Source organism: Oryctolagus cuniculus, chromosome 6, assembly GCF_964237555.1.
Source record: "Oryctolagus cuniculus chromosome 6, mOryCun1.1, whole genome shotgun sequence".
NCBI lineage: Eukaryota > Metazoa > Chordata > Mammalia > Lagomorpha > Leporidae > Oryctolagus > Oryctolagus cuniculus.
The window spans coordinates 146,322,111-146,347,972 of NC_091437.1; the positions used below are offsets into that span (position 1 = coordinate 146,322,111).

General features: G+C 40.1%; 1 protein-coding gene across 1 annotated transcript in view; it reads right to left on the reverse strand.

The window, feature by feature from the left end:
* The window catches only part of SNTB1 (syntrophin beta 1), a 292,673-nt gene that overhangs the window by 31,001 nt on the left and 235,810 nt on the right, over positions 1–25,862 (reverse strand). The window contains exon 4 of the mRNA XM_002710756.5: positions 1,695–1,834. Coding sequence (XP_002710802.2) covers positions 1,695–1,834 — 140 coding nt within the window. The remainder of the gene's footprint in view (positions 1–1,694; positions 1,835–25,862) is intronic.

The following is a 25,862-nucleotide window of genomic DNA, read 5'->3' on the forward strand; positions in this document are numbered from 1 at the left end:
GAAGACCTTTCTCTCTCTCTCTCTCTCTCACTGTCCACTCTGCCTGTAAAAAAAAAAAAAAAAAAAAAAAGAAAGACATTCTTATGCTCATATTTTGAACTTTAGCTTTTTATCAGATATGTAGCTTGTAAATCTTCTCTCATTTTGTAGGATGCCTTTTCATTTTGCCAACTGTTTGCAGAAGATTTTTAGTTTGACATAATCCCATTAATTTTTGCCTTTGTTGCCTGTGCTTTTGTTGTCATAGCAAAAGAAACCAGTGTCAAGGATAATGTCAAGATGATTTTTCCCTGTATTTTCTTCTGGAAGTTTTATGTCTTATGTTTAAGTATTTCATTTTGAATTGATTTTTGTGGTATAAGTTAAGTGTCCAGTTATATTTTTCTGCATGTGGATATCTACTTTTTCTGGTCCTGTTTGTTGAAGAGACAATCCTTTTCCTCACTGTGTATTTGTTGCATCCCTGTTAAAGATCCACTGACCTTAAATGGAAGGTTTTTTTTCCCCCTCCTGGGTTCTTATTCAGGTCCATTGATCTATATGTTTTTATGTCAAAGCCCTATAGTTTTGGTTCCTGTAGCTTTAGAATATATTTTGAAATCAGGAAGTATAATGATTGTAAACGTCTATCAAGAAGGAAAATGTTGTATTACAGAGAATATCATTCAACTTTAAAAAAGAATATCCTACCATTTGCGACAATAGGAATGCAGCTAAAGGACATTACACTAAATATGAAGTAAGCCAGACACAGGAGGACAAATACTACCTGACTCCACTAATACAACTAATTTGAAATAGTCAAATTCACAGAAGTGGAGAGCAGAATGGAGGTTGCCGGGATTAGCAGAGAAGAGAAGAGGAGTGTTAGTCAATGAACACAAACTTTTAATCATGTAAGATGACTAAGTTCCAGAGATCTGCATAGCACAAAGCCTGTGGTTAGCAGTGTGGTATTATGTACCCCCAAAATTGCTAAGAGCGTTGGTCTTATGTTGTATATTTTTATCACACATATAATAAAGAGGGCAGGAAGATTTTTTTAGATTATCAATATGTTTATGGTATTAATTTTGGTGATGGTTTCATGAATGCATACTTACCTTCAAACTTAAAAATTATATACATTAAATATTTACAGCTTTTTACATGAAGATCATACTTCAATGAAGTTTTTTTTTAAGCAAACCATATTTCACATGAACAATAAATATGCCCTGAGGGTTCTAAGAAAGAGACAGAGGCTGGGAGTGTATTTCCACAGAACTGAAGAACTTGTATGTGACTTCTTGCACTTGAGAAAGCCTGAAGCAGCACAGCGGGACCCTCACATATGACATCTTTTATCCCACACCAAGTGAAGAACCTTGCTTTATGATTCTAGTTGAACCTCAAGACTACAAACACATGAGTCTAGTTCATTTCATAGGGAACGGGATAGAGTCCCAGTATTGTTGCTAGACTGGAACCATCTCACAGGCATCCCTGTTCCTAGATGATACATGGGTGTTTTGCTTATTGTCTCCCCATTGCCTCATCTTTGACCAGAAAAACCACATATGATAATATACCTGGCTAAAATATATGTCTCCATTCTTGAAGAGCTTTATCTCCTGCTGCAACAGTAAGCAGTATAATGTGTTGAAATTGTATCAACCTCAAATAAATCATACCAAACCCAAGGCCATGGCTACCTGGTGGCAAGAAGAGGGTAGGAGTGAACTGGGCTGAACCAGGCTTCCTTCCTCCGTGGCATGCTCTCATAGATTAGAAGATCCTTTTCAGTCAGTACAACCAGGGATGGTTTCCACTGTTTCTCACTCTCCCCTGGCACCTGAAACACAAAGCAGAGAAAGTTCAGTTAGAAAAATGAAACTGGCATCTGCCAATCAGAGGACCCAACAGTAGGAATATCTTTTATTCAAGCTACACAATCAATATGGAAGAAAGAACTCAAATCATGATTCCATGATTCTTGATCCCTGGTGCCCGAAAATATCCAGTCTTGAAGACCCAGGTGTGTAGTTAGTACAGCCAAGAAGTAGCCCAGCTGCTATCCATCGTCTCTGCTTCTCACCTGCCACTCAGCACGGAATCTTTATTTTACAGTAGGAGGCAAATGCTTCAGAGGAGTAAGTATGCCAGCTGACTCTCTAATATAGTATACTGTTTTTATTATGAAATGATAAAGCGTGAAACCATTTGTATAAACATGCAAAGCTCTGAAAAACATACTATGGAGGCAAATATCTACCCATACAAGTGTGAGATAGTACAGTTTCTTGTAGGCAGGAGATTGATTTGATAATTCAAGCACCATCTTGACGTTTCTTTTGCTCTATGGAATGTTCAGTTCCATTCAATGGAGAGAATTCTTTGTGTGTGTATCTGTATGCGTGTAACTGTCTTTTTTGAAAACAAATATTTACTTATTTTGAAATACACAGTTATAGAGAGAAGAGGGGAGACAGAGAGAGCTAGAGCTTTCATCTGCTGGTTCACTCCCCAGATGACCACAATGGTTAGGGTTGGGTCACCCTGAAGCCAGTAGCTTGAACTCCACTCAGGCCTCCAACATAGATGGTAGGGCCCAAGCACTTACACTTGGGCCATCTTCCTCTGCTTTCTCAGGCCCATTAGCAGGGAGTTGGACAAGAAGTGGAGCAGCTGGGACTCAAACTCAAGCTCATATGGAATGCCAGCATCTCAGGCAGTGGCTTCACCTGGTATGCCACAATATCAGCCCAAATGCAGCCAGTTCTTAACTCCAGGGCTGAGATGACATAGCAGGGATGTTAGAGGACTCAAAATCAGCTGGATAACTGGACTTGATTAATTTTAAGGTCCCTTCCAATCCAGAGAGTAACTCAGACCTTATCTCATGAACCATTCCCTTGGCTCAGTGTTAATCTTTCTCAAACTCTGTAAACTTTCTTTTGTGTATAAAAATGCTTTCCTTCTAGTTTGAACTCTGGGCCCCTGGATTCATCTTGAAGTTTGTCTGGAACAATTCAGTTCACCTCAAACATGAACCACATATTCCAAACAGCAGCAGCATCAAATGGAGATTGCTAGAAGAGTCTCAGGCCCAGCCAGATCTGAATCAGAACCTACATTTTAACAAGATGTTCAGGTCATACGTAAGATCATTAAAGATTAAGACGCACCACTCTAGATGAGGTTAAGTTTGACTCTGACACTGGCAACTAATTAAGTGAAGATGCAACCTTCTCATAACATACCACAACTCAGTATCTATTCAGTAAGCTAGACCGTACAATAACAGCAAAGCTAATTTCTTCCCTTTGTATGTTTACCATTACCTTATCTGAATTGCCTTAATGAATTTGTATTGAGGTGGACACATGGGTGTAACTTTTGCTTTAAGCTAACACTCATTATCTAGTACACTAGGAATGAGTGATCGAAGTGGACAAGAAGTACAAGATGATGTAAGGTTTGAGTTTTGTAGGTTCTACCTAAAGGTGCCTGAGTCTCAGTTCTGTTATTTATTGCCTGTGTGACTTTGGACAAGTTATTATTCTCTGCACTTGCATTTCCTCACTGACAAGGATAACATCATCTGTAACAGTGGTTAGGAGTGCTGACTCGGAACTGGAATGCCTGAACCCAAATTGCTATTCCACAATTTACTAGCTGTGGGGTCTTCTTCAAGTTATCTTGTATCTCAGTTTCTGTATATGTAAAGTGGGAAATGATAGTACCAATATCAGAGGGTTGTTGTGAAGATTAAATGAGGAAAAATTTGCAAAATGCTTCAGGCAGTACAGAATAAATGTCTGCACTTATAACACTACAGAGGGCATTAAAGAAAACAGTGTGAGTTAAGCACTTAGCATGATAGTGGTAGATAGTAACACACTCAATGAATCTTTGGGAGAGGGGGCGATTTTGGCAGGCCCACCAATTTTTAAGCATGTTAAAAATGGTGTCTTTTGAAAATGGCAGCAATATGCCAAGGTATGACTTACCTTGTGAAAAATTATAAGGCAAGCCAAGATGATCATGGGTATTGACAATTTCAGTATCTTCTCCTACCAGCATTTTCTAAGTTCTCCAAGGAAGAATTCACAGAATAATGAATTACTATATTTTAATGAACAATGAATTATATTTTATATTATTATATTTTAATGAACTTCTTCCAACAACTCCAGACAAAACCTCCCTTTCTTAAAAAAAATACCTTTATCAACTTTCAACTATTTATACTAGAGTGTAACTGACAGGCTTATCCCAACTTTTACATATATTATGAATATATAACCTAGCTCTAGTCTATTGCTTTTATAAAAAGATTTTTTTTCCAATAGAAAAATAGCATCTTTGGGAGATCAAAATGGATTGTTAGAGAAGGTAATGTGCCAGATCCTACAAGGTGAATAAGCTCTGGTTTCAAGGCAAAAAGTGGTTTCGGGGGGTAGAGGGGGTATTCAGAATAAATTTTTCCAGCTCCTACATTAAACTTAGTAAATTACTTTTCCACCTCATTAAATACAACTGGAGAAGCTACAAATGATCCTCCCCATGTGACTATCTTACTTACCTAGTCAGATTTGATCCATTAACTTTGACTGGAATCAGTCATTTAAATGTGGACATGACAAAGCATCATTCTCCCAAAATAATGTTAAGTTTGCAAAATAAAACTCAACAATAAATACCAATTGTCAATGCAGATCTCTCCATTGGTGGAATCACAAACTCACCCAGATGTCAAATGGCTTATGGAGGTTTCAATAATTCCAAGACCTGTAAACATTTGGGAGTTTATAAAGAGCCCCATGTGGATATGTTCAAATCTGCTGTGAGACTACTTGGAGCAAGTATTTTCTACCATTCCTGTGTGCAGAGCTATCACCTTAATATTACATAAAAGCTTGAGGGTAGAAGACTGCTCATGAGGACTACTGACTTTTGCCAGAAAAAATACTTCATGCTGAAAAAGAGGGATTTTTAAAACCACACCCTGTGCTACATGAGCCTCACAACTTAGCTTTTGAAGAATTTTTATCAGATGTATTTATGCTATTGTTTTAATGAAAACTTCCATTATAAATCCAGCTTTATTCACACCCAAAGATATTTCAATGTTAGTGCAAATGTGTGGGGGATGTCTGTATTCTATTGCAGAGTGACTCCTGAAACATAAACGAGAAACTTGCATTCCACCCCAGCTTCTTTTGGATGCTACAACCATCAGTTTCTCAAGAACTGATCATGTTTTTCTAATGAAGAAGGTAAAGGAAAGAAAATAATTTTGAAATTTCATTTCTGAATTTTTTGAAGCCATCTTTGGGAAGCTGAATCCCATTCCCATGTTTACTTTCACGGAACATGGGAGCAATGGTTCACAACATGGAATGAAGAATTTAAGAGTTGGTGGTGGCCAGCGCCTCGGCTCACTAGGCTAATCCTCCGCCTTGCAGTGCCGGCACACCAGGTTCTAGTTCTGGTCGGGGCGCCGGATTCTGTCCCAGTTGCCCCTCTTCCAGGCCAGCTCTCTGCTGTGACCCAGGAAGGCAGTGGAGGATGGCCCAAGTACTTGGGCCCTGCACCCCATGGGAGACCACGAGAAGCACCTGGCTCCTGCCATCGGATCAGTGTGGTGCGCCAGCCGCGGCAGCCATTGGAGGGTGAACCAACGGCAAAGGAAGACCTTTCTCTCTCTCTCTCTCTCTCTCTCTCTCTCTGTCCACTCTGCCTGTCAAAAAAAAAAAAGAGTTGGTGGTAGGAAGTTGCTGGCAGGAATTGTGGGAGATAGAGTCCCTGAGTCCTCAAATTGAGAGATCCCAGAAGTCATCTAGTTCAGTGGCTTTCAAGTTCTTTACATCTTTTGAACTTTTTGTACAGCTTTAGTGAGAACTCATAGAACAATATGTAAAAAGAAAGTCTGTATGGGGTTGCCTCTTGGCTGGGGCTCTGACTTTATCTGTTTATTCTACCTCTAGCCACACCTCTGAGTGTGACTGCTGGCAAGTCTTGGAATAGAGTATGAAGCATGTTGGTCTCTTCTCCTCTGTGATCCTACAAATCTGCAGATTACTTCCAAAGACACAGTTTTACAAAAACTTTTCAGTGCCACTTTTGCAGATATTTTCTAGGAATTCTCTGAGGCAAAATGGTTAGGATTAAGTGAATTAATACATTAGAGGACTTAGAAAAGTGTCTTTCATGCAGTGAGCAAGGTAAGTCTTGAAAATTCGCTGTTTTTACTATTACACTAAGGTAAAGGCTAGTGAACATCAAATTAAAGGATTCGGAAAACTTGAGGGATAATTATTTGCCTTTGCTGAATCTAAGTTTCTTCATCTGCCAAATGATGCAGTCTGAAATTGCTAATGGCCTCTCTAAATTCAATTATTAAACACAATTATCTTTTTTTAAAAAATGATTTATTTACTTATTTGAAAGGCAGTTACAGAGAGAAGGAGGGAGAGGCAGGGAGGCAGAGACAGAGTGAGAGTGAGAGTGAGAGTGAGAGAGTGAGAGAGTGAGAGAGTGATTTATTGATTTTCCATCTGCTGGGTCACTCCCCTAAATGGCCACAGAGGCCAGAGCTGGGCAGATCCGAAACCAGGAGCCAGGAGTTTTTCCCAGTCTCCCATGTGGGTGCAGGGGTCCAAGTACTTGGACCATCTTTCACTGCTTTCCCAGGCACATTAACAAGGAGCTGGATCAGAAGTAAAGTAGGCCGGCGCCGCGGCTCAATACCTTGCACCTGGATCATGGGTAGCAGAGAGGGTTCATGTTCTTTACAGTAAAAACCACTGGCTTCAAAATTCAGCTTTGTTAGTTCCCAATGAGGAATATTATAGGTTACTTAACTGTTATCAACACTTGTTCTCTGATGTGTAACGAGCTGGTAATGGGCTCCCATACTGTTTGTGATCATTCAGAGACAGACAACCTATACCAGGTACTTCCCATGTGGTAGGTGGGAAAACTTAAAGTGCCCCCATTGCTCATTTTAAGTTCCTCTTCCTTCTTGTACGTACTGCCCAGGAAAGAGGGAGAAGGATCAATAACGGAGGGAAAACGTTCACAATGGAGGGCTGATTGCAACTTTTGTGTTGGAGAGCACGGTCATCTCAACAAATGTTTAAGTCTCTTTCACCTCAGGTCACTGGGTATTTAGAACAAAAAGGACAGGATGTCAAGATACCAGGATAATAATAATGAACATTTATCAACATCCAAATACTTTACAAGCATGAAATAATTCATCCTTGTGCCAACTCAAGAGAACCAGACAATGATCAAGGCAACCTAACAAAATGAAGAATAGTTTTTAAATACAGAAAAAATGCCAAGCAAGGCCACTCAAATCTCCAGCTACAGGGAAATTGCAACATAGGCTACAGATATTTAATACTAAAAATAATACTGAATATTAGTTAAAGATATCTGTGAAGGATTTTATGCTAATAAACTTGACAACTCAGATGAAACTGATAAAGTCTTCAGGAAACACAAACTACCAAACTTCTACGAAAAAAAAAAAAACTGAATTTTTGGTTAAAATTGTTCCTAGAAAGGGTACTTAAGGATCAATATTTTCATTAAACAAGCTTATCAGACATTTAAAGAAGCCATATGAATTCTATAGAACTCTTTCACAACGGGGAACAGCAGGTAATACTTCTATTTTGTTCTAGAGGCCATCCAAAACTGATACTAAAAGAAGACAAAGATAATAGAATAAAAATATCCCCCATAATCATAAGTTTAAATATTCTAAACAACATTTTAGTTAATTAAACAATATTTTAGATAAGCTGCTGCCTGGAACACCCACACGCCATATGGGAGTGCCTGGTTTGAGTTCTAGCTACTCTACCTGTGATCCAGCTTCTACATAATACACACTCTTGGAGGCAGCAGCAGGTGGCAGCTCAAGTGTTTGTGTCCCTTCCACCCATGTGGAGACCCAAACTGAGTTCTGGACTTCTGGCTTCTGCTTGGCCCAGTCCTGGATATTTCAGGCTTTTGGTGAGTGAATCAGAAGTCAGAAAATTTCTGTGTCTGTGTCTGTGTCTGTCTCTGCATCTGTGACTGTTTCTGTCTCTTGCTCTGCCTTTCAAATAAAATTAAATTAAAAAAATTAAAAATCAATGCTCTCCCATATTAACAAAGTCAAAACAAAATCTACACTGATTCCTGAAAAAAACTCAGAAAATAAGAAAATAATGGAGTTTCCTCACTTTGATAAAGTGTATCTGTGAAAAATGTACAGCCGATGTCATGCTTCCTGATGAAAGTTTACACTTTCAATACTTTACACTCAAAAATTTAGGCAAGAATATCCACGCTTTTCCCTTTTTTCCATGTATTCTAGCCAGAACAGTTAGACAGATAGACCAGTAGCAAAGAGTCGACAGAAGGAACAAAATATATTCACATGTAACAGGCACCTAACTTCCAACAAAAGGATAAAGGAAGTTCAATAGAGAAAGTTTACCTTTACAATGTTGTTGCTGAAAATACTGAATATCCACATGGGAAAAATTTAACTTCAATCTATACTTTGTACAATTTTTAAAGATTAACTCAAAATGGATCATATCGCAAACTATGTATTAGTGAGGTTTTAGTTATCTTGACTAAAATACTTGGGAGAAATATTTTCATTTGTAAAAGAAAAGTTTTATTTTGGCTCACAGCTTTGGAAGTTCACAGTCCAAGGTTGGGGACCCCATGAGGCTGGTGTTGGATGAGGGTGAAGGATGGTGGAGTGTGCACAAAGTCAGGATGCACTGCAGAAGCGGGTAGGTTCAGCTCAGCATTTGTAACCAACCCTCTCACAACACTATCTTCTGACAGCCTGCCCCAATGACATAAAGACGTCCCACTGAGCTCACTGTCTAGATGACATGATTAGAACACAATCATCAGATCAAGTCTCCAACAGTAATCTATGAATATTAATCCATGAACCATTAACATAAGACTTTGGGGTTTAAACATCTGCATGACCTGGGGAGTCAAATCCTATTCAAACCCACACTACTGTAAAAGATAAAACTATCTGACATCTGAAGAAAATGAGAGAAAATCTTTGTGACTTTGGGTAAGGTAAAGATGTTCTAGATATAACATCAGAAGTATAATTCATAAATGAAAAAACTGATCAACTTGATTTACTAAGATGAAGACCTTCTGTTTGAGAGCTAATGTGAAAATGAAGAGATAAGTCACAGATTGGAGAAAAGCAGATATTTTATAAAGACTTTGTATCCAGAAAACAAAAAGTACTTTTAAAACATAGTAACTCAATATATCAGGCAAAATTTAAAGAAAAATTCATCAAAGAAGATACACATGGGTATCAAACACTTCAAAAGATAGGTAACATAGTCACAAGAAAAATGCAGCCTAAACTCCATGTGATATCATTAACCTTTCTTAAATTGAAGTAAAACTGACGGTACCAAGTGTTGGTGAGGATGTAGGGCTGCTGAAACTCTCATACACTTCCAGCTGGAATGAATAATGGTACAATTTTGGAAAATGGTGCAGCAGCTTCTTAAAGAGTTAACATATTTGTACCATTTGATCTAGTTACTTCACTCCTAGGTGTGCACCTTTCAAAATGAAAATACATGGCCATATATAGACCTGTATCAGAATATTCTTAGCTGTATTTGTAACATCAATAACTTGAAAAAAAACAAATATCATCCATAAATGAATGTATAAACAGATTGCATATAACAATACAACAGAAAAATGCTTTTAAAAAGGAATGAAATATTGTTACATGCAACATTAATGAATATCAAAATAACTTTGCACAATGAGGAAGGTCAGACAAAAAAGTATGTATCATATAATTCCATTTATATGAAATTCTATAAAATATAAACTGTTCCACAATGACAAAGTAGAACCATAGTTGCCTGGTAGAAGTAAATATCATTGTTTGGAAAAATAAGCTTCCAAAACAGTAATATACCACGACAGCTTTTTTTTTTGGGGGGGGAAGGGGATATAGGAATTATCTCTGAAGGATGGAATTCTAGGTAATTTTAAATTTATTCTCGATTGGATTAAGATGGTAGAGTAGGGAGAGAGCTTACTGCTCTAGTCTAGGAGAAGATAGTTTAAAACAAGCAGAGAGAGTGCAATTTCAGGGAAGAGTTAGGGAGAAAATGGCAGAGGAAACTCCATGCAAATTGGAGGGGCACAGTAGGCCTATGTGGAGGGCATGGTTGTGCATGACTCAGGACTCCAGTGGATGAGAGCCTCAGCACCAGCTTTGGAAAGTGAAGTTAGACCAGACGGCAGCAGCCCAAGCCACCGGCAATAAAGCTGCAGGAAGAGCCTGGAGGGAATCCGGCTTGGAGATCTGTGGGGGTTAGTGTACCTGCCAAACTAGAGGAGGAAAAAAAAAAAAAAAAAGGAGGGGCACGTTTCTCCCTGATCACTGTGCAATGGCATCCTGTAATAAGCTGATAGACAGCGGGCACCATTTTGGACATATGTAACAGCTGCGCCAGCTCATGTCCGCTCCCAGCAACCAGCTGAGCAAAGACTCTTGAGTCTGGTGGGGAGAACTGAGAGGGGATGGGTGCTTATGTCGGAGGCATGTGTGCTGGGACTGTGAAAACACTGAGGCTGTGTGGGAGGGCTCAGGGTGTGGCCGGGACTTTGGGCAGTCACTGTGGGAGGCTCCACATGCTCAGGGCTCTCTGGTTCCTTGGTGAGGGACATTGCTGGGGAATCTGTGCTTACACCGAGGACTTCAAGATCCTTTGTGTGGTCCTATAGCAGTGCAGAGAATATTATACTCACTGGGACTAGTGTCCAGGCACTGGTCTCCTTTGAGGAAAGGAAGTGTGCTGAGTCTACATCAAAAGAGCAGAATAAATATTCCCTCTGATTAAAAAAAAAAAAAGACAGCGATGACTTATCACACCCAAACTAGTGTCGTGTGTCACCTTAGATACTCCTCCACCCTGGAGCACTGAATACCCACCACATACCTATAGATATTCAATGAAAAAGTAGGCACTTCACTAATTCAAGAGGCATAGGCTAAAGATAAATGCTGCCACAGCAAAACAAAAACAAACAAACAAACAAAAACAACCAAAAAAAAAAAAAAGAAAAGAAAAACAAAGAAGAAACCAACCAGTATCTCCACAAATGCTGAATAATAAACACATCAATTCAAGAAACAAGAGTAAGGAACACAACATGATATCCCCAAGAGAATACAACACTTCAATACTAGATTATGATCAAGAGATTGAAGAAATGCCAGAAATGGAATTCAAAAAAGATCATAGGATTACTTAGAAGTAATCAGAAGCAAATGCATGAAATAATGAAATCCATACATGACATGAAAGAAAATTTCCCTCATGAAATTGAGATCTAAAAGATAAATCAAAATGAAGTCTTGCAAATAAAGAATTCAATAGAACAAAAAAATGCAATGGAAAGTCTTAACAAAAGAATCAGTGAAGTAGAAGAAAGAATATCCAACTTAGAAGAAAAATCACAGGAAATTATACAGTCAGACCAAAAACAAGAAGAAATTAAAACTAAAATACACTGTTGCGAATCTACAGGATACTATCAAATGACCTAACATACAGTTTCTAGGAGTTCTTGAAGGCGTGGAAAGAGAGAAAGGATTACAAGGCCATTTTAAGGAAATAACAACAGAAAACATCTGTAATTAGGAGAAGGAAAGGGACACCCAAGTATGAGGAGCACATAAAACTCCTAATAGACATGGCCAGAAAAGATCTCCACACACATTGTAATCAAACTCTCCACAGTAAAACATAAAGATTCTAAAATGAGCATGAGAGAAATGCCAGCTTACTTTCAGAGTATCTCCAATTAGGCTCACAGTGGACTTCTCATAAGAAACACTACAGGCTAGGAGAGAGTGGCAAGATAAAGTCCAAGTATTAAGAGAAAAGAACTGTCAACCCAGACTGTACCTTGCAAAGTTCTCATTTAAGAATGAAGGTGAAATAAAGATCTTACATAACAAACAGAAGTTGAAAGAATGGCACCATTCATCCAGCTTTGCAAAGATGTGCTGCACAAAGAAACACAGAAATATGGTCACTATTACGAAAGGAGGTAAAAGCAGAAAATCTCCCAGTTGAAAAGTTGGAAGCATTCCCACTGAGATTTGGACCCAGAAAAGGTTGCCCACTCTCACCATTGCTATTCAATGTGGTCCTAGAAATTTTAGCCAGAGCCATTAGGCAAGAAAAAGAAATCAAAGGGATACAAATTGGGAAGGAGGAAGTCAAATTATCCCTACTTGCAGATAACAGCATCCTATATATAGGGACTCCAAAAGATTCCACTAACAGACTATTAGAACTCATAGAAGAGTTCAGTAAAGTCACAGGATATAATCAATACACAAAAATCAACAGCCTTTGTATACACAGACAATGCCATGGCTGAGAGAGAATTTCTAAGGTCAACCCATTCACAATAGCTATAAAAAAAATCAAACACCTTGGAATAAATTTAACCAAGAATGTCAGAGATCTCTACTATGGGAATTACAAAACATTAAAGAAAGAAATAGAAGATGATACAAAAATGGAAAAATCTTCCATGCTCATGGATTGGAAGAATCAATATCATCAAAATGTCCATACTTCCAAAAGCAATTTACAGATTCAATGTGATGTAATCAAAATACCAGGGACATTCTTCTTAGATATGGAAAAAGTGATGCTGAAATTCATATGGAAACACAGGAGACCCTGAATAGCTGAAGTAATCTTATAGAACAAAAAGCTGAAGGCATCACAATACCAGATTTCAAGACATACTACAAGGCAGTTATAATTAAAATACTCTCATACTAGTACAATAGATGGATAGACCAATGGAACAGAATAGAAACACCAGAAATCATTCCAAGCATTTACAATCAACTTATATTTGACCAAGGAGCTAAAACCAATCCCTGCAGCAAGGAGTCTCATTAACAAATGGTGCCGGGGAAACGGGATCTCCACATGCAGACGTATGAATCAAGACCCCTACCTTATACCTTCCACAAAAACCTACTCAAAATGGATTAAAGACCTAAATTTATGTCCTGATACCATTAAATTAGTAGAGAACATTGGGGAAATCCTGAAAGACATTGGCACAGGCAAAAAGTACTTGGAAAATACCCCAGAGGCACATGCACTCAAAGCCAAAATTAGCAAGTGGGATTACAACAAACTGAGAAGCTTCTGTGTTGCAAAAGAAACAGGAAAGTGAAGAGGCAACTGACAAAAATGGGAAAAATTATTTGCAACCTATTCAACTGAAAAATGATTAATAACCAGAATATATAAAGATCAACAAACTGTACAACCACAAAACAATCAACTCAGTTAAGAAATGGGCAAAAGACTTTAACAGGCATTTTTCTAAAGAGGAAATCCAAATGGCCAATAGACACATTAAAAAATGCTCAGGATCACTAGCATTAGGGAAATGCAAATCAAAACTAGAATGAAAGTTTAACCTCACCCCAGCTAGAATGGCTTTCACATAGAAATCAGCAAACAACAAATGCTGGTGAGGATGTGGGAAAAAAAGTACCCTAGTGCACTGTTGATGGGAATGTAAACTGGTAAAGCTACAATGGAAGACAGTATGGAAATACCTCAGAAATCTGAATATAGACCTACCATATGACCCAGCTGTCCCACTTCGGGGAATTGACCCAAGGGAAATGAAATCAGCATATGAAAGAGTAATCTGTGCCCCCATGTTTATTGTAGCTCAATTCACAATAGCTAAGACATGTAATCAACCCAAATGCCTGGCAACTGAAGACTGGATAATGAAATTATGGGATATATACATCATGGAATACTACACAGCAGTCAAAAAATGAAACCTGGTCATTTGCAACAAAATGGATGAATCTGGAAAACAAAATACTTGGTAAAATAAGCAAATTCCAAAGGGACAAATACCATATGTTCTTCCTGACCTGTGATAACAAAAAGAGCATCTAAAAGGAAATCTCTAGAAGTGAAATTGATACTTTGAGAAGCAAAGACTTGATCAGCCCTTGTCTTGACTGTTGACAGGTTTTTTTTCATACTATTTGTTGAACTCTTTCTAACACAGAGTTAAACATGTGTATAAATTCAATTGAAAATAGATCTCAGAAAAAATAAGAGTGGGAAGGGAATAAGGGAGGAGGAAGAGTGGTAGAAGTATGGGTGAGAGGGCTGCCATGGTGGAAGAAACACCATGTTCCTAAAGTTGTAATTAGAAAGTATATGAAGTTTGTAACTGTAAAGCTGTATAGTTTTACATACATTCCTATTGACTTACTTCTTTTTTTTTCTTTTTGACAGGTAGAGTGGGCAGTGAGAGAGAGAGAGAGAGAGAGAGAGAGAGAGAGAGAAAGGTCTTCCTTTTCCATTGGTTCACCCTCCAATGGCCGCTGCGGCCGGCGTACCACACTGATCCAAAGCCGGGAGCCAGGTGCTTCTCCTGGTCTCCCATGGGGTGCAGGGCCCAAGCACTTGGGCCATCCTCCACTGCACTCCCAGGCCACAGCAGAGAGCTGGACTGGAAGAGGGGCAACCGGGACAGAATCCGGTGCCCCAACTGGGACTAGAACCCGGTGTGCTGGCGCCACAAGGCGGAGGATTAGCCTATTGAGCCGCCTTGACTTACTTCTAAGGGTATAGTTTAAAAACTTGCCATGGGACCCCAAATCCTCTTATGCTGCATGGTAAATATACCATCTTAAGCGTTAAAGTGATTATATGGAGAGAATTAATTGTCTGGTAATAATAATAGAATTAAAAAGGGGTGGCCGGCGCTGCAGCTCAATAGGCTAATCCTCCACCTGCAACGCTGGCACACCGGGTTCTAGTCCCATTCAGGGCACCGGATTCTGTTCCGGTCGCTCCTCTTCCAGTCCAGCTCTCTGCTGTGGCCCGGGAGTGCAGTGGAGGATGCACCAAGTCCTTGGGCCCTGCACCCGCATGGGAGACCAGGAGAAGCACCTGGCTCCTGGCTTTGGATCAGTGCGGTGCGCCGGCTGCAGTGACCATTGAGGGGTGAGCCAACGGAAAAGGAAGACCTTCTCTCTGTCTCTCTCTCTCTCACTATCCACTCTGCCTGCCAAAAAAAAAAAAAAAAAAAAGTAAAAAAAAAAAAAGAATTAAAAAGGGGTGAATGCTCCAATATGGGAAGCAGTCCACACAGCAGACTTGTGGAATGAGAATTGCTTTAAGTAACACTCTGACCTCAGAATCAGCCCTTAAGGCACTCTAGTCTGGCTGAAAAGCCCATGAGAGCATTTCAGGCAGGGAAAGCCAAGACACTGTGGCAAAAAATATTCTACATGAAGGGCCTTGGTGGATGAGATGCCAGTGGATGGAAGTGATCATCAAAGAGGGGGGTACTTTTCACTGGAGGAGGGAACTTCCACATTGCTTATGGCCTTGTCTAAATACTTATGGAAATTGTGGATTCAAAAGGCTTCTACAGCCCAGGTAGCTTATATCAAGAGCCTCGGGTGATCACTGACGTCATACATAAGAGTGTTAATTTAACAACAGGAATCGCTGTGCATTAACTACCATGCAGGATCTCTATCCTCAAAGAGTTGTATAATAATTATGTCTAAGTGCTTACAAAAGAGGTATCATTCTTGGGTGCTTCTTTAAAGTTAATGAAGTTTCTAAAAAAAAAAAAAAAGTGAAATTAACTTCAAGATACAATAACTTTGAACAGCCCTTGTCTTGACTGTTGAGGAACAGGTTTTTTTTCTCTGTGCAGATTGCTGAATTCTTTACTTAGCATAGAGTTGGTCTTCTGTGTATAAAGTTAATTGAAAATGGATGCTAGTGGAGAATGGGACTGGGAATCGGAGATGGAGGAGGGAGAGGGGTGGGAGTGTGGGTAGGAGGGAGGGCATGGTGGGAAGCATCACTATGTTCCAAAAATTGTACTTACGAAATACCTGAATTTTTTAGTCCTTAAATAAAAGATTTCTTGGGGAAAAATTTATTTCATATGAAAAAAAACCATAAAAATGACATACATATTTTTAACTGCTATAATAAAAAGATGTTTTAAAGAAAAATAGTTTCTCCTGAGATAAATAAGAAGGTAGGTGAAGAGTTGAAAGGGGTCTGCTATCTGTTTCAAGCAGAAAAGTTACAAAACCATCAAAATTCCCAGGCTCTGGAAGATCCTGTATTTAGAACCTCCTCCCGAGGGGTTGGAGACAGAATATCAATTCTAATAACCAGAGTCCACTATATTTTCAGTTTTCCCTTTGATCACATACAAACACAAAATATGTTATTTACTAAGTATGTAATTTATAATGTAAATTATGTAAATATTTATGAATGTACATATTTATCTTAGTTACTGAGTAGGCAGAAGGTCAGATGCTAATGTACTCTAACAGAGGGCTTTGATAGCTTTATTAAAAGTGATGCCTTGTTTTCCAGAATTTTATAATGAAGCAACCAAAGAGCAGATCACATACATGCAAGGAGGTAAGAGCACAGCCAGGATTTTAATTTTTCTGTCATCACTCAACATCACAGAAAGATAAGTTGAAGGTTTGTGGGTTGGAGGTCTAGTCCCCATAGTGGCATGGGGTCTATAACCATGTGAACCTGGTCTTTCTTTGCTTTGCCTCATTTGTTCAGTGCTAATGAAACAGCACTTCAAAATGCTAACATTCCTAAGGAACATTCCAGTAACTGATTCCTAGGGTTTTTCTTGCTAAGAAAAGATTGAGTGCTATTTGGATTACTCTGTATTCCTGTTTTACTGTGAGTTCAGGACAAACATAATGAAGTAGGACTAATAAATTGGAAAAACTCTGCTGCATTAAGTTTGTAATGATTGTGCATTCTAAGTCCTTCCCTGCCTTCTGAAAGCACTTAAAGCACAGGGAAGAAGAGTGACCTCCATCACTCTCTTTATGCCCCTTTATCCACCTTAGTTCAATCAACTTCCCTCTAAAAAGAGGAGTTATTAATCGGGTTGCTCAAATCCAAGAACTGTCATTGGGCATGTTTTAATAGCAGGCATTGTCTTGCCTATCAACAGTGAACCTCTGTAGTCACCACTCTATTACTCCAATTCCCTCTATCTACATGGTGAGTATACCAGGTGGATCCTAGTGGATGAGTGACCATCTTGGTCTACACCATTAACTTACTCTATAGACCCAAGCAATGTCCAGTGCACAAGAGAAAGACACACTGCTTAGGCCATGTTCTACATAACCTAGAATTTGTCAAGGTGTAGCATTAATGCTTCTTGAACACTTGCTCTGCTGTTAATGTATTTCTTATTTTCCATTAGTACATCATGCTCTCTGGGTTTTAGTTAGCAAATTCAAAACCAAGAAAGGATGAGTTGGTACATTGTTCAAATTCTACTTTGAACCTCCACTTCTCTTCATCCCTGGAGAAACCTGGCTATGAACTTGGACTCCAAACTGGATTCTGCTGTGTGACCCCTGTGTCATCCCCACTTTGAGTAAACCTCCCTGGTGCATCAGTTTTAGCTACTAGACAGCCTATTCTTTCCCTTCCCTTCTCAGAGAAGCCCTGGCTTCATGACCATTGAACTATAGTTAGCTCCTAGGCCTAGTTTCCTGGATGTAGACCTATGGCTCTTATCTTACTGGTGAGCTTCGACTCCTAGGAAGCTATCTCCCACTAGTGCATCTGTCACCCAACCTCAGTGCCTTGTTGAGTGTGGCCATTTCATTTCACAGCTTTCACAACACGAGCTGTTTAAAATGAAGCCCTGTTGTTTGAAAATGAATCCCTCCCAGTGCTGAACGATGGAGTGTTCCTGTAAATCCATAAACATCTCTTTTAATCGTGTTTACTTGTTTGCCCACTTCATCCTTTTCTGACGGAAGTTGAAAAGTAAATTTCAAGTCCGTGCCATGCCTGCAGTATGCAGTATTATAATCAAGTAAATACACAATCACTTGGAATTTGCTATATCTTTGGGTCCCCTAAAAACAGCAGTAAGTTAGAAAGGGACAGTTAGGAAAGAAAGTTGAGAGAGCACATGACATATGGATTTTGACTGATTTAAAAGTCCATGTGATGAGAAAATACTTCTGTTTATCAAGGAAGGTACAGCTAGGGGAAATCAATGTGAACAACTGCCCATTCTGTGACAAGCTCTGTTAGGGGTTAAATTGTGTCTCACAAAGTTCGTATGTCCAATTCCGAACCCCACTACCTTATTTGGAACTATTGGAAATGGGGTCATTGCAGATGTAATTGTATTAGGAAGAAGTCACATAGGGATAAGTAGGGCCCCTAATCCACTATGACTGGTGTGCTTATGATAGGGAAGATGTGGACACAGACATGTGTGGACATACACAGGGAGGAGGCAATGTGAACATGAAGGGGGACATCAGGGTGATGTACCTACAAGCCAAGGAGTGCCAAAGACTGCCAGTTATCTGGCAGTAACCAGAAGACACAAGGACCCCATGGAACACATTCTGCATGACAGTCCCCAGGAGGCACCAGCCTCTTTGGCACCTTGACTGTGAACTCCCAACTTCCAGATTGTGGAACAGTGTCTTGTTTATGGCACCAAGTGTATAGTACTTGGTTACTGAAGCCCTAACTGGGGAACACAAGCACTGTGTATTCTTTTACCTCCTTTAATCCTTTCAACAACATTTTAAGGGTATTTATTATCATAACCACCTACAGAAGAAACTGTGGTTATAGATTGGTCAAGGTTACATGGGTAGAGTTATAAAGCTGCTTCCTTCTTAACTTCAAAGCCTGTGCAGTTTTCAGAACAGAAAGTTGCCTCCCCTAAGAAGGAAAGGGGAATTTTGTAGGAAAATGAGGGAAAATTGGTGGGAACACAGCTGGGAACTCCCTTGAACTGTATCTTGCTAGTTGGGGTTCAGGGACTCAGCTCAATGTAGCTGTCCCCTGGGGACTTTCCTTCTGTCTCCTTCCTACTTTCTGGCATGCAAGCTTTCACTCTGGCCAGATACCAACAGCTTGGTCCAAGTTCCTAAAGTCCCCTCTTAATAATCCAAGTTCTTTATTTTCCAAGCTTTATATCTGATTAAAGTAATTCAAGACCAAGGTGTAAATGACTCATAACCTTTAATTTGTTATTCCACTCAAGGCTCTATTCATAACAAGTAGCTGAGACAAAATTAGTCTCTTATGCTTCTTCTTCACTGCACAACTGAAGAACTAGTAAATGAAACATAGCTTGCTCTCCAAAGGAGGTGGAACATTCCATTATACTATCAATTTAATTTGCATATTTTGTTAGCTTAGTAAACATTTATTGGTGGTGCTCACCCCCATACAAATGTTTGTAAATTCTAAGACAGTGAAGTCCAACTTAATGGGCCATGAGGTCTTTAATTAAAATATATCATATGTTTAACACCATGCAACAGATGAATAAGCAGACAATGAAATAACCTTTGGGTATTTGTAACTGTTTAACTTTCCAGATATTTTGCACTATTAGTAGATTAAGTGGCACTCAACCTTTCAAGCAGATGGCTTAGAAAAGACTGGATACAAAGTACATGCCTTCATCAATGTTACAGTGGTTCCATTAGACACAGAGTCTTCTAGACAAGGGCTCACAAATTCAGATAACTATAGAGGACTTGGCATAAGAAGAAATGCAACCTACAACCCACTTACCGGGTAGCCACCTTTCAAGAATAGCCAATGATTGTGGGTGTGGCATTGTCAAATACTCCAGTATTTTAAGAAAAGCCAGAAATAGAGTGTTTTTGGTGAACTTCCTTATTTTTACAATTTAATATATTAGATTTCCATCGGTGCTGTAAGTAATTATCACAAACGTAGTACTTATATCTTACAGTCCTTGAGGTCAGAAGTCCTAAAGTCAAGGTGGTAACAGGGTTGGTTCCTTCTGGGCACTATAGGTGGGACCCCATTTCCAATTTCCAGTTTCTCCCATCCCTGGGTCCTTGGATCTGCCTCACAGAACTTTTTCTCTTTGTATCTGTCACCATATCACTTTCACTTGAGTGTGACTCTCCCAACTCTATCTTTTTTTTTTTTTTTTTTTTTTTTGACAGGCAGAGTGGACAGTGAGAGAGAGACAGAGAGAAAGGTCTTCCTTTTGCCGTTGGTTCACCCTCCAATGGCCGCCGCGGCTGGCATGCTGCGGCCGGCGCACTGCGCTGATCTGAAGGCAGGAGCCAGGTGCTTCTTCTGGTCTCCCATGGGGTGCAGGGCCCAAGCACTTGGGGCATCCTCCACTGCCTTCCTGGGCCACAGCAGAGAGCTGGCCTGGAAGAGGGGCAACTGGGACAGAATTAGCCTATTGAGCCCCAGCGCCAGCTCCAACTCTATCTTAAAAAGACTTTTGGGATGACATTGTGTCTACTTGGATAATAATGGATAATCTTCCATTTCAAGATCTTAAAAGTAATCACCTCTGCAATCTCTCGTTTTTTTTCTATGCAAGGTAAAATAACTAGAGGTTCTGAGAATTAGGACATGGACATGCTTGGGGAAGAGAAGCACTATTCTACCTCCACTGGCAACTAATTAAAGCTAGAGAAATGTTGAATGGGGCAAAATCACATAAAACTCTGTGATTTGTTAAAATTTTTCTCCTGCTCCCCACCCCCAAAATGGGTACACAGGAAAAGATGATGTCAAAAGATTTACAGTTGCTGAGTTGCAGGCACCTAGAACTTCATTATTGTTTATTCTTTTTTAAGACATATATTTTAAAAATACTTAGTTTCATCTACTTGAAAGGCAGAGTGACAGAGAGTGAGAAATAGAGAAAGAAAGAGAGAGAGATCTTTCATCTATTGGTTCACTTCTCAACTGTCTGCAACAGTCAGATCTGGGCCAAACCAAGAGCCCTAAATTGCTTTTCTGGGTCTCCAGCTTGCAATGAATGGTTGGAGTATTTGGCCTATGGAGGCCATGTGAACCAAATGCGTAATCAATGTCCTCTTATTTTCTACACACGTCCTATTGATTGTGTCTATTGAGGACCCTGGTTCACATAGCTTCAAAGGCATCCACAAATTTAACCTACAGGTTTTCAACAAATCTCTGGTGGTCCTCCAATCCCTGACATTCTTCTGATGTGTCACTGTGACCTGAGATATGAGAGTAAGCTATTAGCTATGATGTAGGCAGCTTCTATCCACAAAATGGCTTTGTGGTGTTTTTTTCTACTCATACTGGCCTAGCTGGTGACTGTCTTGAAGCAACGTCATCTGTATCTACATAAAAAATGGGTACCAAGTAAATCAACACTGGGATTCTAATAGAAGTATTGCAAGTGAGGGCCAGGCAAAGATGTCAGTGATATTGTTAGAAAACTGAAGTTTTATGGGAGAAAATTTTTTATGGTGTCAAGAGTTTAAGGCCTCTCAAAGTTTTTAAGACACAGCTGTCAGTCGGCGCCGTGGCTCACTAGGCTAATCCTCTGCCTTGCGGCACCGGCTCACCGGGTTCTAGTCCTGGTCGGGGTGCCAGATTCTGTCCCGGTTGCCCCTCTTCCAGGCCCGCTCTCTGCTGTGGCCCAGGAAGGCAGTGGAGGATGGCCCAAGTCCTTGGGCCCTGCACCCCATGGGAGACCAGGATAAGTACCTGGCTCCTGCCATCGGATCAGCGCGGTGCGCTGGCCGCTGCGGCCATTGGAGGGTGAACCAACGGCAAAGGAAGACCTTTCTGTCTGTCTCTCTCTCTCACTGTCCACTCTGTCTGTCAAAAAATAAAAATAAAAGACACCGCTGTCACCAAAAACCCAGGTCTCCATAATAACCCTCTGGTTCCTACAAGCTACCCTTTCCCCACCACATCACAAATTCCATCCAGCTTTGGAAACAAATCACCCTCTGGAAATCCTCATCTTGTTTGGAATTCCTGTCCTCCACATGTCATCGATGCTACTTGAGATCTGTGTCCTTGGTAACCACATAAAGGTCAGGATACAGCAGATGTAATACAGCTGCTGCTGATCAACTGAGCTAACACCTGACCACCTGTGTCCCAGGCCTCAGTAGCACTGTCCACTGTTTGAAGAGTGTTGAGGCTGTGTTCTATGCACTCTGTGGTGGAGACTCGCTGCCCCACTGTGGCTCCCAGACCCTTCTCCATGCACCTGGTGGGAGCCATCCAGACTCAGCTCCAGAAATGGAAGAAAGGCTGATTCCTGTTTGTGAGGCTCACAGATAATTAAATTAGACTCCTTTGTGTGGTAGGCGAAGCTATTTTATATTTTCATTAACTCCAAAGGACTACTTCAATTACAATCTGTTGGCTACACAAGTTGTCTTTGATGACAGCCTTTACTTCCTTCCCACGCAGGAAACACGCCCTTTCAAGGGATGCTGACAGATAGCACAAAGTCACAGTTTTGTAAAAAAGTAGTTTTTTGAAAGGCAGATGACGTTATCACTAACTCCAGAAACAGTAAGCTTTTTTTGAGGTGAAAAAATATGTTTCAATATCCTGTGTTTTGTTTTCAGAGGATAAATGATGGGGTGTGTTTGAGGGCCTCCTTGTCTTCTTCCTCATTTATTTATCCTTCAAAAGAGAAAGCCATGAGTTCTCTGAAGGAAGAAAAATGTTGAGATGTGGGGAGGGTTGGTCTTCAACCCCGCATTTCAGACATCAGTATACTATTTGTTGCATGGAAGGAGCTTCAGCATTGCTTTTACTTGGATCTTTTAAAGCCTTATGACTAAATAATCAAACAAGAATTGAGTTGGGAGAAATCACAAAACTGTGTTTACCAGGACCAAGTGACAATCAAATTTCCAAAGTCCACTTACCCTACATTAGTTTAAACTTCTTCATAGAACTTGACCCAGTTGCGAATATTCATTTTCTCTTAGACTGCCTGGCAGAAGGGAGGTGACCCAGTATTAAGAACATAAATTTTATCTGCCATTTCCAGCTTACAGCAGCTCAATTCAGTTGTTTTCATTGTGATCTTGGACACACAACTTATTGTCTCCGGGCTTCAGTTTCCTAATATGTTAAATGGGATTAAAAGATCTCTCTCCCAGAAGGCTTTTTTTTTTTTTTTTTTTAAGATTTATTTACATGAAAGGCAGAATTAACAGAGAGGTAGACTCAGAGAGAGAGACAGGTCTTCCATACGCTGGTTCATTCTCCAGATAGCCGCAATTGCTGGAGCTGTGCCAACGTGAAGCCAGGAGCTTTTTCCAGGTCTCCCATCCTGATGCAGGGGCCAAGGGCTTGGACCATCCTCCACTGCCTATCCAGGCCATAACAGAGAGCTGGATTGGAAGTGGAGCAGCCAGGACTGTAACCGGAGCCCATATGGGATGTGTGGAACTGCAGGTGGTGGCTTTACCTCCTATGCCAAAGCACTGGTCCCTAGAAGGCTTTTAATATGATGGAGTCAGACAACACATATAAGAGACTAGTAGCAGAGCCTGGCAAAGAATATATTCTCAAAAATCAGTGTTTCTCAAAATTTCAACTGTAGGTCACCCAATTTAGAACCAGCAGGACTGCTGATTACAAAGTCACAAGCCTGCTCCTCCTAGAATACAAGTGATCACAAGTGCTGAGAATGTCTCCCAGAAATTACATTTATAGGGAGGGCCAAGGGCAAGCCTTCTGCATATGTTTTAAAACATCTAAACCTCAATGACATTAACCAACACCATCATGTATACGACACTTAATTTTCACCAGTGATTTCACAAAACCAGTTTCTTTGAATTCCTTGCCTCAGTATCACTGGATACTCGTTAAAAAAAAAAAATAGACTCTTAAGGGGTGGGCATTGTGGTACAATGGCTTAAGTTGCCTCTTGGAACGCCAGCACCCCGCATCACAGTGCTAGTTTGAGGCTTGGCCACTCTTCTGGTCCAGCTTCCTGTGAACACATCCAGGGCAGCAGCAGATGATGGCTGGAGTGCTTAGGCCCCTGTCACCCACGTGGGAGACCTGGGTGGAGTTCCGGACTTCTGGCTCAGCCTGCCTCAGCTCTGGCTGTTATGGGCATTTGGGATGTGAACCGGCAGACACAAAATCTCTGTCTGCCTCTGTCTCTTCAAGTAGATGAAATAAAACAAACATTAACAAATTATTTGGTCCAAGTCCATTAAATTTTGTGTATCTTAAGGACTGAGACTACACCTTTCTATTTTTGAAAATTATTAGGAGTGGTACTACATCTAGCTTTAAAAGCTCTATTTTCCAGGTCTAGCTTATCCTTAATATTTATTCTCCTTTAACAATCCTAACAGGTACAGTTCTTCCACCTCCACCCCTTTAAGCTCATTTATATCTTCAAGTTCACATACATTCGGTTGGATCATATGTGCACATGCATTCTAACTGGGTAAGAATCTGTTGCATGTTCTAGTCATCATGTCTCTGGCATACACTTGTACTTATCAGACAAGAAACAAAGTAAATGTTATTTCTAAATAGAAGAACAGGGGCTGGCATTGTAACACAGTGAGTTAAGCACCACCTGTGATGCCGGCATGCCATATGAGCACCGGTTCAAGTCCCAGCTACTCCACTTCCAATCCAACTCCCTGCTAATGTGCCTGGGAAAGCAGCTGATGGCCTGAATGCTTAGGCCCATGTACCTGCAGGGGAAACCTGGTTGGAGTTCCAGGCTCCTGGCTTTGGTTTGGATCAGTCCCTGCTATTGCAGCCATTTGAGGAGTGAACCAATGCGTAGACAAATTTCTGTCTCTTTCTTGGTAAATCTTTCGAATACACAAATAAGTAGAAAAATATCTGTGAAAACATAGAGTAACATAGTTTTCCCTCTCTTTCTAAGCTTTTATTCCCCCATCAATATTTTTCTTTGTTGGCAACATGGTACTTTCTGGAATAAAAGAATCATGAGCAGAATCCCAACATTCTAAGGTGCAACAGAATCTAATCAGACGTATGAAGGCAATGTTCCAAGTAGAGAACCATGTCAGGGCTGAAATCCTTCTAAATGTGGCCATTCTCTGCATGATCCTGGGCCTAGGAGGGCTTTTATTAACAGTCCCCTTGTAAAGTTAACCCCTCCTAGTGAAATAAGGAGACTCAGAAGTGCATATTTACAGCCTGATAATGTAGCAGACTAACTACATAAAGGACCTAAAAACATCACTTTCTGAAACTAAAGGTCCTTATTGCAACATTTTTTATCTCTGTTTTGCTTTCAGAATCCATTCATTCAATATTTATTTAGCATAAGCTGTGTGGTTGGCACTGTGCTGGGAGCCTCAGTGCCACTTAATGGTGGTATAAGGCAGACAAGAGAGGAAAGGGGAAATAAACAGGCAACAACCAAACATAAAAGCATAAACTTGGCAAGTGTTATAAAGAGATAAAACAGGGTATTATCATTTAAATATGCTATAAAATATAATAAAAATGTTCATTAAGGAACTTTTCAATTGTTGTCCAGTGACAGCTCAGTGTTCTATCTGTGAGGGGAACTGTATCAGTCTAAATTTTGCATCCATATTAGTCATCCCATCAGGACCACTTGCAAAAAATCCTAAGTATTTTCTTAATTTCTCTAAAATACTGGTGAAATCTGAAAAATTCTACCCCACTCTGTCCTCATCAGATGCCAGATCAATGGGGAAACTTACCATAGACTGTGAACCCCCAAAACCATGAGCTCGAATCAGCCTTCCTTCATAATAGCTTCTCTCAGCTCTTGGTTATAGAGACAAAATGCTAATATAGCAGCGTCCACGACACTATTTCAGGCCTCAGTGTTTTTTACCACTTGGTAAAGGACAAAATTGGCAGTGAAAGTGAAGGCATGAGGCTATCCACATA